We start from the raw sequence: 18,814 nt of genomic DNA on the forward strand, positions 1-18,814 counted from the left end.
GTCAAATTTAGGAGGCCAGCCAGGGGTGGCATAATACATGCTGCAGCCCCTGGCAGCCCTGGGTACACCTATGCCCTGAGTTACAGGGTCTGATAAGGTGGCCCAGTACCAATTGGAAATGTACCTAGGGTACATGGAATCCATTTTAAAGAGAGAGCAGTAGGCCTGGGGTCCTGATTGGCAGGGTCCCAGGTCGACTATGTCCAAAACCAGCTAAAACACAGGGCAAAAAGTTGGGGGCAACCATAGTCAGGATGTACCTTCCTACACAACCCCCCCCCCAAACGAAAGGAGATAAGGCTATCCTTGTCCAGGTAAGCCTCTATTACCTAAGTGGCCATATAAGGAAGGACCAGCTCTGGCTTGGTTTCCCCCTGTGTCATGGTCCACTAGGCAACCCCTCACCCTAAGGGTATCTGAGGGTCTCCACCATAGGGAATCTCTGTCTCTGGTGTGTCTTGGGAAAGAAGAAGGCTGATGCTGGGGTGGAGTACTGAAGTGAGGCTCCTCTACCTTTGGGCTCAACTTCCTCCAATCACCATTCATCATGTGTGCCTTTCTTTCTTTAGCTGAGATGCACTGAGCTCTCAGGGTCAGCCTCTGGCTACCTAAAGCTGGAGGCTGAGTCCCTCTGTTTGGCTTACTGGAGGGACAGGTCAGGTCTGGGGTTTTTAGGCCCCATGTTTGGCTGTGCCCAACAGTGTCCAGCTGTGGGAGTTCCCTAACTACTTTTAAGGGGGATCCCTCAGGAGTCTGTTCTATTTTCACTTGGCTAGGGTTACCAGCTTCAGTGATCCTAATCTGCTGATTAAGGGGTTCTTTTGGACAGGGGGCCCTTTGGGGTCCACCACTGGCCTCCCTGATCTCTTCAGCCCTGGGCTGACTGAGACAGGGTAGAGAGGCGCAGGTTACCTGCTCCAGACTGGGTCCCACCTGGGAAGGGTCCACTGCCATCAGGGGCTCTGCCAGGCTAGGCCTGACTACCTCTGGGGCAGTTCCTTCAACAGGGGTAGAGTCAGTTCCCTGAGGAGGCTGGCTCTCACCTAGTGTCTGGGAGGGGGAAGACTCTTCTTCCTCCTCAATGCTCTCTGTTTGAGTGGAGTGATCCATTGTTTCAGGCTTCACAACCTCACTATCTGTTTGAGTAGAGGCTGAGACCATTTCAACCTTGCCAAACTTTTCAGGAGGGCACTCAGTCTGTGTTTGGGCTGTGACTGTCACAGCCCTCCTATCCTGTTCTGGAAAGTCTGTCTGAGCCTGGGCAGTGGCTACCACTGCCCTTCCAACCTTTTCAGGGAGGAATGGTGCTTGGACTGGGGCTGTATCTATTACTGCCCCACTAACCTGTCTGGATAGGCCTATCATTCTGGAGTGAGTTTCTTGCTCCACCTCAGCCCATGCTGAGAGTTCCAGGTCATTCCCCAGTAAGCAATCTACAGGTAGGTTATCTGTCACTGCCACTCTCATGGGCCCTGTGACATTACCCCAGCTGAGCTTGACTACTGCCATGGGATGCCTTCTCTTCACTCCATGAATGTCTGTCACCTGATAAGTAAAACCAGGGGTCAGTTGAGCAGAGGGGACCAGATGGTCACTCACCATGGTGAGGCTGGCCCCTGTGTCTCTGAATGCCTCAACTTTCTGATCATTCACTAAAACTTCTTGTCTATACTTTCCCAAGATGTGGGGTCCAGTAGTGAAGTTGGCAAACCCCATGCCAGTCTCACAGACAAGAGTGTGGTCAGGGAACCTGGCTAGGCCATAGTCCTCCTGATGACCCAAAGTAATGCCCACCACATTCTTGGGGGCACTCCCACCACCTGGGGGATTACCACTAGTGGTAACAGGAGGTTTAGGAGTATTACCTGGGGGTATGTTTCCCTTATTACCATTTTTAGGGCAACTGACATCACTTTTGTAATGACCCACCTGTTTACAGGTATGGCAATAAGGTTTCTTTTGTTCTGAAGGAGTGTTCTGGGACCCACCACCCTTGTTGGAGTTTTGGGGCCCTTGGGAAGTCTTCTCTGAGGATTTATCCCCACCCTTCTCTTGAGGCTTGGTTGATTCCTTTCTCTGGTCACCACCCTGGTTTTTAGGCCTAACCCTGGTTCTGACCCATTTGTCTGCCCTCTTACCCAATTCCTGTGGAGAGGTCAACTCAGAGTCTACCAGGTGCTGATGTAATAACTGGTTCTGACAATTATTTAAGATTTGCTCCCTCATAATTAGATTGTACAATCCTTTAAAATCAGTAACCTTACTACCCAGTATCCAGCCTTCAAAAGCCTTAGTGGCACAATCAACAAAGTCAGTCCAATCTTGAGACTGAGTTTTCTGGGTGTCTCTGAACAGCATCCTGTATTGTTCAGTGGTTAAACCAAACCCATCAACCAGTACATTCTTCAAGATTTTGTAATTGTTAGCATCCTCCACCCTTGTGGTGAGGAGCTTATCTCTACCTTTACCATCAAAGGAGAGCCACAAGATAGCTGCCCACTGACTTGGGGGAACACCCTGCACAGTGCAGGCTCTCTCCAAAGCAGTAATCCATTTGTGGATGTCATCCCCTTCTTTAAAGGGGGGCACTATCTTATTCAGGTGCTTTTTATCAAAACTCCTTTCCCTATTGCTAGGATTATTGCTGCCACCAGTGGGCTGTAGCCCACATAATTCTTGCTCTCTAGCAAGGGCAAATCTCTCTTTGGCCAGGGCAAGTTCTTCCCTTTCAATCCTCAGTTTGATTGCCCTTTCTTCAGCTTCATACACTCTCCTCTTAGGGGAAGACATTCCTCTGTGAGAAGAGTTGAGAGAGCCATTGGTTCGAAAGGATCTGTTAGAGCCTCTTGATAGAGACCTAACTCGTCCATTCCCAATGTTAAGCTGACCTGAGAGTGGGCCCAGGGGTCCCCCAGTACCAAGCTCATGTCTGCTTAAGTTGGACCTGCTTAGTCTACTGACCTCTAGCTGTCCCTTATCTGCCTCATCCCCAGACAACTCATCCTCCTCCTCAGCATCATCTGCCTCATGGAGGGGATGGATATCAAAGGGACCCTGTAAGGAGGGCAAACTTCCTTCTGGATTAGCAGGGTCTGGGTTACCAGCCCTACTGGCATCATAAGCCTCTAAGAGACCAATCAGAAAGGAAGTGGTGGAGTTAGACCCCTGTTTTAGTTTCCTGAGAGTACACACTTGTCTCATCTCATGGAAACTAAGAGCAGCATATTTTGAAGTAAGGACCTGTGGAGGGTCCACTGACACAAGGGGATACTCAGAGTTTCCTCCTTTGTCTGACATGCTGATTCTAGTGTGGTGTAAGTGATGCACCTACCTACACTATGTGTTACCTACTGATCCCTTGCTAGAGTTGCAGCCAAGGTGTGCTAAGCCTTGAGGAGCTACAACAGCTGGTTCAGTAGAACTCAGAGTATTCTAAGCTTTAGTTATATGTACCTAACAGTACTTATGTGATCTTTCAACAAGATATTCTTAGGATACGTGTGGTAAAACAACAGCAAGCTCAAATCCCAACCGCTGCTCACCAATGTGAGAAGGTGGCCTGATATGCAGTGGTCACTATTCTAGTGCCCACTATGTATCAGTCCAGCAACCCTTATTGATGATTGGTTGTAAGTCAACCTTATAGACCAGCTATCCTAGTAGCATGGATACGAGCAGTCTAAGGCTAAAGACTCGAGAGGGCGTGTTAAGCCAGCTGTTTACCACACATATACCCCTTGAATACCCAGTGAAAGGACACCACACAAGTGTTATGAAAATAAACAGTTATTTATTAAAGATCACAACAGCCCTGTACTCTTTATGAGGACAGGGTACTAAGCACAAACAAAAACTCTTACAAAAATACTTAAGTTAGCACAGTATGTACAAATGCCCGGGGGGCACGGAAAACCATATACTCTAAAAGTGGAATGTGAAATTCCTAGCAGGTAAGTACAGTACTAATAGCTTTTGGAATCGCTAGGACTTGACTAGGGAATCGTTAGATTACGACTAGGAGGCCTAGGGGACTCGGGTGCAGTGTGTGCACTCTCACGCGAGATGCGGACAAAAGTCTATGGTAGCTAGGAAATAGAAAGTTAGTGTTCTCGGGCGAACCCGACCTGGTAGGGAGAAAACGAAGATAGATTCTGACCCTTGGATAGTGAGGCTATGCTGGGGCACCGAAATGCCGAAGTTACCTAGCCCAGGGGCTGCAGCTGCATAGGTCTGAAAAGACGTCGGGAATCCTCGTAGACGGACCAGGAGCCGGAAGAAAAGATGCTGGCCGGTGACCAGTGAAGAAAGTTCAGTTGGATCCAAGCCTGGATCTCGAAGATAGATGACACCTGAAAGCAGAGGGGACCAAGTTCGAGACTACTAGCCAGTAGTCAGTGGGCACCAGGAGGGCACCGGATGGTAGCCACCTCGACAAGGTGAGTGGGTGACGCTGGAGCTCGAAGATCTCACGGACCAGGAGGCGTTGTCGGCGACCAGGATGGAGGATCGAGCTGTCCCACGAAGATAGAAGCTGTCGGCGTCGCTGGACCCAGGATTGGGCAACAAAGCCTTGGCAAATTCAAGCCCACGCGGTGGACCTAAAATGGCGTCTGGAGTGGACCAGGAGGGTCCGGGGTGCCTCTCTTGAAGAAGGAAGCAAGGGCCAGCCTGGAGCAACCAGACCAGCAGAAGAGTTGTCGTCGGGCGTCGTTCAGAAGGCCACAAGCCAGCCGGCTAGTAGCCAAACAACGCGGTGCACAGCAAACAGCAGAAGGGCCCCACGCCGATCGTGGAGATGCAGGGAGGCTGACCTTAGGTGCTGGAGCTGCGCAGGGTCGGGGCTTCTCGGACCCCAAAGCACTCACCAGTGGAGGACACGGTGGGCTTGCAGTAAAGATGTCGTGCAGTCTTGGCGATCGTCGGTCCCTCGAGGTCTCGTCGCACTCACGGTTCTCAGCTTGGCTGTAGAGGTGAGTAGAGGTCAGAGGTGCCAGGGAAGCCGGGTCTCGTCGAGCTGGGCCGTCGGATTCGTGATGAAGGACTTGCAGCAGACCGCAGTGTTCTTTAGGATGGTGCCCGCTTGATGCAGGGTGACTACTCCTTAGCCACAAGGGAGAATCTTGAAGAAGAAATCGTGAAGTCCTTTCGAAGAAAGTGGTATCTTGATTCCAAAGATGATCTAATTTGAACAGGGGGCCCGCTCCTATCTTTATACTAAAAAAAGGGGCTGACCCGGTGACTAGGTCCTGCCTATGGGTGGGACCAGGAGGGGGGTGGTTACACCCCTCTCCCCTGCCGGACTTCCCCAGGCCAGGGGCTGGTGTGCCCCTGGAACTGGTTCTGACTGGCCTATGCGTAGTGAGCACCGGGGTGCCACTCAGCAGTCACCTTCCTGAAAAGCCCTGCCTACCCAGGATACACAAAACCATGTCTGGGACGGTGCTAGCACCGCCCCGGACAGGAAACCCTTTGTCCAGGCCTCCCTCGCTGGAAGGACTCCCAGCAGCAGGAGGTCAGACTCGTGTCTGTGGTGGCAGCATCCATTTTGTGGAGCTGAGGCTTCAGTTAACTTTAACCGGGGTTCACAGTTACATACATGTCGTGTCCCTCTAGAAGGGTGGAATGCTAACCCCGTCGCCAGAATTGGCGAGGGGTTAGTATTCCAATTCGTATGACACCTTACTCGACATGTTTTGATAAAGCAATACCAAAGATAGCATTTAACCGCGAGGATTATAATGCACTTAAGAGTATATGGTATGCGATATCATGGAACAGCTATTAGGACTTGGTTCCGCAAGCTGCAGACAGGCTCAGCTCATGCCAGAGCACCATCTCACACGATTCCAAGCACTCTGCCTTCAGGATTGTCAAGGCCTGCCATAGGAGTGACTGATAGGAATCTGTGTGTCCATTTTAGGGTTAGGTATAGGTATACTACACCTACAGCAAAGGGTGATTACACGACTTTGCCCCAGCTGTCATGCAGCCAGTTGTGTCAAATTTAGGAGGCCAGCCAGGGGTGGCATAATACATGCTGCAGCCCCTGGCAGCCCTGGGTACACCTATGCCCTGAGTTACAGGGTCTGATAAGGTGGCCCAGTACCAATTGGAAATGTACCTAGGGTACATGGAATCCATTTTAAAGAGAGAGCAGTAGGCCTGGGGTCCTGATTGGCAGGGTCCCAGGTCGACTATGTCCAAAACCAGCTAAAACACAGGGCAAAAAGTTGGGGGCAACCATAGTCAGGATGTACCTTCCTACAAAGGGCAGCTATGATACACCACACTGACTTCATACATACATGGGTACAACTGACTGTAGAATCAACTTCATTATTGGAGGTCACCAATTCAGGGAGTACCTTCAACCAATCCTCTTCCTACCTACTGACTATGTTTTATTGATCTCATGGCAAGCAACAAGAGGACCAGATGTTGCCTCCTCCGGAGCCAGCGAAGCAGGACAAGGACAGGTCACAGTATCCTGTAATTGTTCCGGCAGGAGAAAGAGGGGAGGCCTCCTAAGAACTTCAAAGGGAAAGCTGGAACACTTAAAAGCAAGTTACATAGAGGGCTATGTCAAAGTAACAGAAAGAGCTGCACCCGGCATCGTCCATCATTTCAAAAGCTGGTTAGCTTGTCCCTGGAAGCGCAGCTTAAGAGACTGCACCACAAGTGCAGAGCCCCCCTCACCTACCCTAAGTAAGGGTCTGCTTCCTCTCACATGAAGACCTCCCTCCTTCCGTGGCTTTTCCAAATCCGGTCATTGAGACTTCACAGCTTTGACCATCCTGCTTTGGTGTAGGAGTTTCTTCTGTTGACTGCACATACAGTTGCTTTCTAGAGATTTTGCTAAGTGTTATTTTGGTGGCCATTTCTTCAAGTTTCCGAAAGTCTGTGCATCTTGAGTTCTAGTTCAGGCATAGGCTATCCAGCCTTATGAGCTCCCCTAGGCAGCGCATGCGCTGTCTTCTGAAGACATGCTGTATCTACTCTGTTGGCTAACAGCCCGCCCATCACTTTATTGGTTTTGTAGCCTGTCCTTCCCAAACGCTTTTAGTGGTTAATGTCTCTTCTGTCCCTCCTTTTGGCGTTTTGCTCCCTCCCACGGAGCAAAGACCTATTACATGTCCTTGCACTTTGCTGTAGGTCTGTTCCTGCACACTACTCTTTGTTTCTGAAAGTGTTTCAGGTAAGCACCGTTTGTCATTTGTCATGTTACATAGTGCAAACTCTATCCGCATTAGAGAGCTTTGCAAGAGATCAGTTGCTTTCCAAACAGACATTCACAAGCGCACTCAACCCGTATCAGAGTGCTTTAGACGAGCACCAGTTGCATCACAAACGGACACATTCCCAGGCACGCAGAGATGAAGTGATTTAACCAAAATCATTGTATGTTGAGCCTTCCACCAAGATTCGAACTAGATTCCCCAGCTTCAAGGTCGGACGCTCTAGCCCTTGCACCAGTCTTTTCCCTCGAGATATAAAATGGCTAACACTCCTTTACAAGTAAGATACATTACCATTATGTGTGCCAAAGCAGTGCCAGACATTTTCTTTTTTTTAGGTCCCATCACAGAAGCGAAAAAGTAACTATTTTACAATGTATCTCTGTGCATTACCAAGGATTTCACACAAGCTGTGGCCATTTTAAGATCGGGCATACCATCACGTCCTCGTACTCATTAGGTCATGGAGTCTGCCTGAAATTTAAAGGTTCACCTTGATACTAAAATACTTTTTTGTTATAGTCACGTGGAGGCGGCAGGATTGTGGTGGGGGACATCCCAAACTACTTTCATGCTAGAGGATTGTTGCATTTCTTTTTTTGTTGTAACCGAGGGCAGACCCATGGAAAATAAGGTAAGAAGTACGATGGGGGTTGTAGGTTTAGGTGCGGCTGCCAGCAGGCTCACCTGACAAAGGTAGGTGGGCGGGGCTCACAGGTGCCGATTTTAACCCCTCTCATGCTCATGACGGAACCGTTCCATCACGAGCCTCGGGTGGGCTGTGCTGGTGACGGAACGGTACAATCACAGCCCGCTCGCCGCGCCTGCGCGAATTCCGCGCCTGCGCTGACGTTCTAAAGAGCGGGCGAGGCCATGACGGAACCGTTCTGTCACAAGCACAGCTCACCCGTGGGCCGTGACGGAGCGGTTCCGTCACGAGCACAGGAGCGCCGCGCGGCCCCGCCTCCCCCTTAGAGCTGCGGCGGAATAGGCGCCGCAGCTATTCCGCCGCAGCGAAGGGGTTAAAGGAAGGCTGTGCTCAAGGAGTGGCCTAAAATCCTGCGGAGTCCGTGCTGCACTCCCACCTGCCAAGTTCTGCGGGTGGTGCCAGTTTCTATTGCTTGTTGTTATGGAGTGGGCGGGAGCTTTAGAGTATGTTGGGGGGTATCACCGCACTGTTCCTGCATCAGCAGACAGGCCCACAGTCGCTGACAGTCACTGCTTGCACTTGAAAACCGAAGCTATGTACTCTCCAATATTAAGCATAGTTGGAGGAAAAGTTGTCCACTTCTATGCACTTTTATCCTGCTGAGTTTATTAGTGGTCTCTATGGGGGAAGGCAAGCACCACGCTGTACATGCTGCAGCACTCTGCACAGTGTGTATATTGGAGGCCAGCCATGCTCCTCTTGGTCTCTTACCTTATGCCTTACTTCAATCAGTCATTCTGTTCTGAGGCTTGCAGTCTAGGCCCACTGTTTACATGGTTTTCACCCACTTTCTATCCTGTTACTGTAGCTTCTCGGGACATAAAGCGTCCTGTACCAAAGGTGTGGCACGCTGCATGGCAAAAAAACGGCTGCTGTGATTGAAATGTGGTCACACTGCCTTTTTTACAGGTATGGAAATAAGCCTGTTCTTGCAGGCATCTAAGGAAATAGTAATTATGAAATTGTAAGGCCTAATTTAGAAGTGTTTTCTGGACCCATCTAATATCTTTTCAGCTGTAACAAATCCAATACTGTAATATCACAAGATCATCCTGCCATATTCCAGGAGATTACTCCTAAACCACTGCTAACTATTGGGAAGACCCATTACCCAGAGGGCAATTGTAATTAATTGCCCGTGCTAGTCAGCTCCAATGTCGGATATCATTAGGCGACATTCTAGCTTTTTTGTCTTCAGTTATAAAATTAGTACATTAATGCTTCAGCTGACTATCGACAAAAAACATTTGCAAAGCCACCAAGTCTACCGTGGCAGACAAAACATCAAACATACATCCCTTAATCAACAAAGCATTGACAACTATTTTATGAACACAAACAATTTACGCAACTACTGTAGAATAAAAAAACAAAAATAGAACCTCTCGCAAAGGCAAGACTTATCGGCTTTGCCAATGCTTGTTCTTTCAAATAACTCCTTCCTTTCCGTCTTTTGCATGCCATTGCTCCAAGTACAGCCTTCTCTAAATCACTTGCATGCTTACCTTAATCCTTACTATTGCATCCCTGCATATCACCCACATCTTCTTTCAAAGTTCACAAATTCTCCTTTAAAAGTCATCTCCTGCACGCACCCTAACAAAACCGAATTTCCTATAGCTGATCCATTAATACTGCCAACAAATGCAGGAATTCACATATCTCCCCTCTCCCACTAGAGATCACACCTAATCCTACTAAAGTAATCAACCACATAGAAACTGGAATAAAAACAAATGAAATGGCTCATGCAGGGCACAAGACTAATACCAAAAGAAAAATAAAAAACAAACCATACTAATCCTGGAAAAGTGTGCTTCTCAACGCAAAAGTACAACAATGTCATCAGGTTAATATGTGCTATATAATACAAATACAATCTATATCCCACACAAACTAAATCCATAAAACAGCAGTCAGAAATTAGACTGTAGTTCATAAAGGCTGCTTAATTCCCTTTTAGTGCTTGACATTCTTACACTCACAAAAAACAACAAAAACAGCTAAAGGTCATATCCATTACCCAGAACTATACCAGTTCTAATGAAAAAACAACCTTTCACCAATTGACCAGGCACAAATTAACTGACGAGATCTGCCACATACCGCTGTCCAACAGATGACTCTAATGAAGCCCACACTGAAGATCCTGACCTGGAACATACTACAGCCGCTTCCTGGAATCTCACAATGACAATCAGACTTGAGATATTAACAAAGACCATTCCAGCAGATCTCTCCACCACTTTTCTCTTTAACGTACGAGTACTCAGGACCATAAACTTAAACAAAATATCTCAGAATGGATAACCCCTGTACAGTAACCATCTAGGTGGACTTTGAACATCCGAAATAACAAAAAGGGACCTAAAAAACATTAACTGCACACCTGTCTTTTAGTCTTCTTCATCCACCACATTGCTAAGCGCAGCATAACCGCACGTCGGTGGTCCTCACGCATGACATGGAAACAGTTCTCACAAAAGATCTAAAACAAAGACAACACACTTCTAACCGAAAAGACAAGAACTGTGCACACGTCAAATAAACAGTTATGTCAACTTTTTTTACAGGAAAAAAGAAGATGCAGTTGTTGGTTTTGAATGAAGCTTTATAAGGTTCTCTTTATAGAGTATAGACGCCAGCCGACACGTGTTTCATCAAACAGGACAGTGCCTGTGATTCATCAGGGCTGTAATGGCGTTGCGGGGTAATCGACTGTTTTGGTGGCGTAGTGCAGCGGGAATAGTCTTGGTCCCGGTGTCCTTGGTCTCGGCCGGGTTGTGCTTTGGCGGGGGCAGTCGGGTACAACTGACCTCCGGAATCGCGTGAACGTGGAAGCGGGTCGCTTCTACGGTCCGTTGCACTTCTAACCGAACACCCGAAAAGGTGCAGTATGCTACTCCTGTAGGTAAGCACTTCAGAGCCCCACAGAGGTAGTAAGCGCTATATAAATGGTGTAATACCATAAAATGAAAGCATTAGACTAGTAGTATTGTTTCCATGGATTTAAAGGACTGTGAAAGGTTGATTCATGACATGTGGCTGATTCTATCAATGTGGTAACGCTTTCAAAAAGTCAGTAGGCCTGCTTTTATTAAAACGTCACCCCCTTATATTGGGATGCAGCATCTCGTACAGAAGGGGTTTGTGATTATGGGGTTTAGGAACCACCGGGATGTAATGGGATAATGGGAGTGTCTACAAAGGTACTTCCATCCAACTGAATGTAAATGTATGTAATTTAGTATGTAGTATTTAGTAGTGTGTGTGTGTGTAGTAACAATACTTTTCCTTTTTTTAAAGAAAAAGTAATGACTGGACAATGAATTTTAGTGTTGTTGCGTGCCTGCAAACTGGGATTGCTAGGCCACACCACTTTCCCTGAGTGGGCTTCTGCTTCACTAGCCTCGAAGTGTCAAGTGATACAATGGAGTACTTAGTTCCCAGTAAGAGGACCATTACAGACTCGTTACTTATTAAGGAATCACTAATGCCCACATGCATCAAACTCCCGGTTTGCGTTTCCAAATTTGCGATTTTTACCGAATCGCAAATAAGGAATCGCAAAACGGGATGCATTATTGAAAGTGCATAATATTTGCGATTCGGTAAAAATCGCAATTTTTACCGAATCGCAAATATTATGCGAATTCAAATTTGCGAATTCGCAATTCCCATTGATTCCTATGTGCCAAAAGGCCCATAGGAATCAATGGAAATTGCGAATTCGCAATTTTGAATTCGCAAATGTTGATGCATTCCATGGGTGCAGGGGGGGGGGGGGGTCTAAAGGACCCCCCCCTGCACCCCTGAAATGTATTTTAAAATGGATCTTTCACACACACATGTCCTAAGGACATGTGTGTCTGTAAAATGACATTGTTTAAAATGTAAATTAGAGCATTTTAAACATTTTTCGCAAATTACCACGAGGTTCTACCTCGTGGTAATTTGCACTTGTAATCTTCAAGATCGCAATTTTTTAAAGAATGATGCATTGCATTTAAGGAATCGCGAAATTGCGATTCCTTAAATGCAATCGCATTTTAGAAAATCGCAAAATTAGCGATTTTCAACTAATACCAATGATGCATCCCAAAAAGCATTTTTGGAATCGCAAACGGACGATTTTAAGGAATCGCACCGTTTGCGACTCCAAAAATGCTTGATGCATGTGGGCAATAATTCGCAACCAATAACCCTATTTCTTACAGTGAGAATAAGTCAAGTGAGGATTTGCATACTGAAAATACTGTGCTGTAAACAGAAAGCATAATAAATTACTTTAAGCCGGTGGCAAGAACAAAAACACTGCTGTCTGCAGCTGGAATCTTGTAGGAGCCCAAATAGGGTTACCCAGGGCTGACAGTCACCGCCAACCTTTACATTTGAAAAACATAGGTCATAATTCTGAAACGTTCAACTAGAAGGCAGATCATGTACATCAAGTGCAATGGATGTATGCTGTAAAAACAACAGTTCTCATTCTGGGTAGGAATTCAGCGACTGCATTCCACACCACTCATTTTTGTATTTCATCTACTGAGTAGTATACTAGACAAACAGCAGAACAATCTTTTATAGCCATCCACTAACCCCTCTTTAATGCCCTATTCTGAAAACTCTGCTACAGGCTTCTGGTTTCAAGAGAATGCTGCACAATCCAAAATTTGGTTTAACATTTTTGGATAGAGACTGTGTTAATTAGAACTCTAAAGGTAATACCAGAAGGGCCAACAATTAAATACTTCAGTCTACATTATTCATAATCATTCACACATTTCCTAAGATGACCTATGAACATTGAGGCCTGGGCTATAATAAAAATCTCTGATGACCGAAACATATATTTTGCCAATCAGACCAAATCAGCATCACCTCCTGGCCGATGCGATTATGCAATACAAGTATGTGGAAAAAAGTGATCTATGTAAAAATGCATGCCAAAGCCTCTGTACATTCTGATTTTGTTAAGTGGAATTCAAATGGACACCAGACACATTCTGCATAAATCATATCATGTGCGATGCTTTCGATACAATATAAATGCAATCCACAAAGCAAGGCACCCATGTTATGAAATACCTGAACGGCTGCGTATTGTGTACCAAGGCAGACAAAGCGGAAACATCCCTGGTGTTCACACGTTTCAAGCATTGCATATTAACAAACAGAGTACAGACCCATCCTCCAGTTACCAGAATAAAACTTTGAGCAAAATGGAGATTAGCATATTGCTGTCATAGTTACAAGGTCAAGAACATCAAGAATCAATGAACCATCAGGAAAAAGCTTGTTCATGTAGGGCTTTTCGAAAATCACTTCTGAACAGTCAAAAGAGGACTCCCAGCCCTTTGTGCCATCAGGTCCATAATGTCTCCTGCCACTTAAGCAGAGGAACACACATCAATAGGAAGAAAAGGTATAGTCACTGATGCAATGGCACAAAAAGGGAGCAGCACTGTCCTAAATAAAAAGGTCTCATGTATGAAACGTTTGCACGTTTTAAAATGAGACGCTATTGCCTCCTGCGTCCAATTGCCAGCGACTGGGTTCCTTCTAGTTTAGCAGTATGTAGCCTTTTGACTATGCTGGAACCCCACTGAATCTCTAATGGAAGCTTGGGATCCCGGACGATTTGAACCTCAAAGCAATAAAAAATTAATTTAAAAAACAACTCAAATTCTGAAACATTTTATTAAAGTAAACAAAAAATTACATTTTAATGGGCAGCTTGGAGCTTTTTTTAAAATTTTATTTTATTACTTGAAGACAAAGTATAATAAGCAAGACTAGCTTATGACGGGTCGTTTTTGCTCCTAAAGCCTGAACTTTGTCAGCACAAACCAGTGCCCAACAATCTCCAATAATAGATACTGTACTTGTGCAGCTCCCACAAATCAAGCTACGGATACCAACTTTATTTTTATCCTTCAGTTTAAAATGCCTTTATATTTACTGTTTTACATTGTCAAAAAATCTGTAGACCCCTGGAGTAGGCGCTGCAAACCCCAGATAAAGAACCGTTTTTATAGTTAAGCTTTCAAGAAATAGGCCAAAAAATACAAATCCACATTGCTGGTGTTCGTGGAAAAGTCTTAGGAAATGCAAATACTTATTTACCATACAATCAATGCAAGTATACAAACTGATAAAACTATAATAATTTCTTCATACTAAATTGTGAGCGAGACTGCTTCATACTTACTTTCCTGAATTGGCTCCCTTTAAGTGATCAGTGTAGATGTAGATGTCTGGTATGAACTTGTTCAGAATGCCCCTAGCAGAGTCTACCATTCGGTTGGCAATCTGCGGTGACACACGGACTGAAAATCTATGTACACATCAAGGAAACCATATTTAATAGTGGACATTGTAAAGCAACAATCAACAATGTATGTCCATCATGCAACTGAATCCAAGGCTTAGTCATGGCAGGATACAATAAACATCATGGTATTGGAAATGGAGGTGTTGACGTGAACTTTATTCGCCAACAAAATTATTTTAATAATTTGTAAAGCTTATGTTTAACACTATACTAGATGCAAAATTTGTAGTAGGTAATTATACTTAAGTGTCATAGGTCTGCAAATGACTAAAAGTGCTGGTTTAAGTTAACCTAACTGGATGCTCTGTTGTCTGAAAAAGAATTCATAAGGCCTGTTTTTCACATTGAATAGTAGTTTGCACATGATATTTCTTAATTATAGGTGTTTTATGTTTCCTGAAAACTTCTGTTAGATGGTGACTAGACATTCGTTTTGCATTAGACAACTGATAACGCGTTCTTACTGGGAGCAGAGGATGCGACCAGAAGGATGATTCATGGGAAGAATTTCTGTACATCAAAATATCAACATTGTAACTTTTTACGGTTAAATGCCTGAAAGCCTATTGTATTACTATGCATAAATGGGGAGTTTACTTATTTCCAGGAGTTTACTGAAATTCTATTGGAGCATGAAGAAAGAAAATAATGTTGCAACATAGAAGTTGTGTGTTTATATTAGTGTGTGTTCCTAAAGTAGCAGCTATATTCAAGATTCTTTCCTGGACGACTGGATACACTCATGTGAGCTTCGGATGCCTTTCTTTGTGAGAGATTGCCCTACTTCGATTTTGCTAAATTGTCTCTTATTGTAATTTCAGCTGAGAATACTTTACAGCATATTATGCAAAGGCTTCATGCTTCTGCACCGATTCTCTAATCAGTACTCTTTCTGGCTATCTGAACGGACACCTTTTTCTCTCATTGTTAAAACTTATTTAGAATAGGGAATTTTCCTTTTATGGTACACTTACTGCATTACTATATTAACTGATTCTAATGAGCATTTTGTTCCATTTATCGTCAAATATCGATTGAAGGATTATATTACTTTTAATGTTGAAATATAAGGAATAATACCTAATGAACAAACAGATGAAAGATTAAAAGCTGAAAATAAAACCCTTTAACTCATACCAGTTCTGTTTATGGACTGAACTAGAAGTCTGTAATGATTTTTTGTTATGTAGGTGATTGCTCCTACTTTTCCATGTCGACGATCATAGGTCCATACGACAAGTGGTGGGGGTTATTTAAGGATTACACTCTAAAATTGAGAGATAGAAAACCCTGCTCTATCAGGCGCATACAGTACCCAAAAATACAGTCAGCAAGGAAACTCCAGTGCTCTGCAGAAACACATCCCATACAATTTCCAGCCTTAGAAGGCCATAAATGATGATTGGAGTGAAAGAGTAGAAAGAGTGCAGCCGAAACTAGAACAATGGACTAGATTAAAGAAGAAATGCGTTACCTGTAACTGCAGTTATCCGGTATTGGTATCTTTCATAGATTCACATCCCTGAATCATTCCCAGTCGTCAGGGTGGGAGTCCCCGGTATATAAAAATAGTAATGTCATAAAGACATATATACACTAATAGGCCGGAGGCCTCACATTAGTAACCTATCAGAGTCCTTTTGTAAAAAAGGACCAAACTTTGGCTAAGAGCCAATCAGCTACTACCACCCTCTAGAACCTTCCTGGAAGGAGCCCTAGTCCCTCAGATTTTCGTAAGCACAGTGCTAAGTAGTACCTACTGAGAGAACCAAGGTGAGCCCTTCCAGGGGAGGCAGGTGGGTTGCATGTGAATCTATGAAAGATACCAATACTGGATAACTGCAGTTACAGGTATGTAACGCATTTCTTATCCAGTATTATGGGTATCTTTCATAGATTCACATGCCTGAATCAGAGTAGCAAGTAGTACTCAGCACATTTCGCATAATATAGCATGTAAGACACTTGATAATACCTTCTAAATAGTGCAACAGAATAAACTGCAAACAGTAGCAGGATAAGAAATGTGCAATTGGGAAATAGGAAAGGTGGGATGAAAGGAAGAAGGCTCACCTCTAATGAAATCGATGACTGAGCACCGCCTGTCCCACTGCTGCATCCTTCTTAAGTTCCGAATCCAAGCAGTAGTGCTTGGTGAACGTATGTGGTGTCTTCCATGTCGCCGCTCTACAAATGTCGACAATGGGCACCCCAGAAAAGAGCGCCATGGAAGTGGAAACCGCTCTAGTGGAATGAGCCCGAACCTTGGCGGGCAGAGGATGTCCTGCCTGTTGGTGGCAAAAGGCGATGGCCGCAGAGATCCATCTTGAAATGCTCTAAGTTGTCAATGGTAGGCCCTTCCTGGGCCTGCTGAAGGCAATAAATAATTGGTTGGACTTGCAAAATTGTTCTGTTCTATGAAGGTAGAATGTCAGACATCTTTTCAGATCTAAGGAATGTAGAGATCTCTCCGCTGTTGAAGATGTGTTAGGGAAGAAAGATCTCAGGACAATAGGTTCGTTTAGATGAAAAGCAGACAGAACCTTTGGTATGGATTTGCAGTTAGTCCGTTGAATGACTCTCCTGTTTAAACTGAAGGAACGGGTCCTGAATACAGAAAGCCTGCAGCTCACTCACCCTCCTTACTGATGTGAGAGCCAGCAAGAGAGCTGGTTTCCATGACAAGTATTTGAGATCCGCTTTATGCATCGGCTCAAAGGGGTGTTTCATCAACTACGCCAGGACAATATTGAGCGGCCATGTAGGTGATAAAGGTCTCACTGGAGCATAAGTCCTGAATAAGCTTTTCAGAAACTGCTTGACCAGTCTATTGGACCATAGGGAAACACCAGACGAAGAGCGTCTGAACCGAGATATGGCTGCCAGATGGACTTTGAGGCATGAGCTAATCCAGAGTTGGCCAGGTGAAGCAGGTAGGGCAGCAGTTGTGCCGGAGATGACGAGAACGGGTGCAGTTTGTTAGCTTTACACCATAAACAGAATCTCTTCCACTTAAGAGAATATGTCTTATTGGTACTGTCAGCCCGGGCCCGGGCTAAGACGACCCTGCAGTCCTGAGGGATATCTAAGTCCTGGAATTCTCTGAACTCAGGAGCTAAGCCGATAATCTGAGAGAGGTCAAATCTGGATGCTGGACTTGCCCCTGGTTCATAGTGAGTAGATACGGGTAAGGCCTGCAAGGAATCAGAGGTTCCAGCGATAGGTGGAGTTCTGTAAACCAGTGTTGGCGTGGCCACGCTGGGGCGACCAAGATCAGTGTGCAATGCTCTGCTTTCAGTTTCCGAAGGACCCTGGGGATCAGGGGAAATGGAGGAAAAGTGTAAGCAAATACGTTGCACCATGCGATCGAAAATGTATCCCCTAGAGATCCTTTCTGGGGAAGCCAGCTTGCATAATGTTGGCATTTTGCATTGATCTCCGTCGCAAATAGATCCAGGTGAGGTCTGCCCCATCTGGAGAATACTGCATCGAGAGCGTGTTGGTCGAGCTCCCACTCGTGACAAATGGAGCGTTGCCTGCTTAGTGAGTCCGCCAGGGTGTTGTCTGCTCCTGGGACGTACTCCGCCATCAGCGAAATGTTGTGTTGGAGTAGCCACTTCCAAATTCGCTGCGATTCTTGAGACGTCATGGATCGAGTTCCCCTTGCTTGTTTAAGTAGTGCAGTTCCTGATTCTGGGCAGGAAAGCTCGAAGAGCCAGGTATACTGCCCTCAACTCTAACAGGTTGATGTGGAGCAGTTTTTCGGCCACTGACCGTGTATTTGAAGTTCCTGCAGGAACGCACCCCATCCTTCCAATGATGCATCTGTTATCACGTGTGGGGAGAATGGAAGGCCCTGGTTCAGGTTTTTTGTTTGAAGCCACCAGTGCAGGGCCTTCACCATGAACGGAGTGATCCTGAGTAGATCGTCGAAGGATCCCGTACACTGGATCCACTGAGATGACAACGCCTCCTGTAAGGGACGCATACAGAGGCGGCAGTGTGGTATTAGGAGGATGTTGAAGGACATCATTCCTAGCAGTGACTTGAAAAGTCGCACCTTGATGGTCTTTTTGAGCTGAATGTGTGCTGCCAGCGACCTCAGTTTGGCCTGACGCTCCTGTGATGGAAAGGCCTTCTCCTGATGTGTGTCTAGAGTTGCTCCCAGAAAAGTGAGGCGTTGAGAGGGCTGCAGTACTGACTTTTCCTGGTTGAGTGTAAGTCCTAGACTCTCGAAGAGCTGAAGACTTGTTTACGCCTTCTAGAGTGGGAGACTTGATGAGCCAGTCGTCCAGGTATGGGAATACCTGGTGATGGTGTTGGCGAAGGTAAGCTGCCACTGGAGATAGGCATTTTGTAAAAATGCGAGGCGCTGACTTCAGGCCGAATGGCAACACTCTGAACTGGTAATGTCTGCCCGCCACAGTGAACCTTAGGAATTGGCGGTGACTTTTGTGGATGAGTATGTGAAAATAGGCGTCCTGGAGGTCTAAGGACACCATGAAATCCCTGGAATTGAGTAGCTGTAACACCTCT

General features: G+C 45.6%; 1 protein-coding gene across 1 annotated transcript in view; it reads right to left on the minus strand.

The window, feature by feature from the left end:
- The window catches only part of RCL1 (RNA terminal phosphate cyclase like 1), a 282,516-nt gene that overhangs the window by 140,737 nt on the left and 122,965 nt on the right, over positions 1–18,814 (minus strand). Inside the window, exon 6 of the mRNA XM_086961201.1 lies at positions 14,156–14,281. Within this exon, the coding sequence (XP_086817327.1) occupies positions 14,156–14,281 (126 nt within the window). The remainder of the gene's footprint in view (positions 1–14,155; positions 14,282–18,814) is intronic.

This window comes from Lissotriton vulgaris, chromosome 3_1, assembly GCF_964263255.1.
Source record: "Lissotriton vulgaris chromosome 3_1, aLisVul1.2, whole genome shotgun sequence".
NCBI classification, from domain to species: domain Eukaryota; kingdom Metazoa; phylum Chordata; class Amphibia; order Caudata; family Salamandridae; genus Lissotriton; species Lissotriton vulgaris.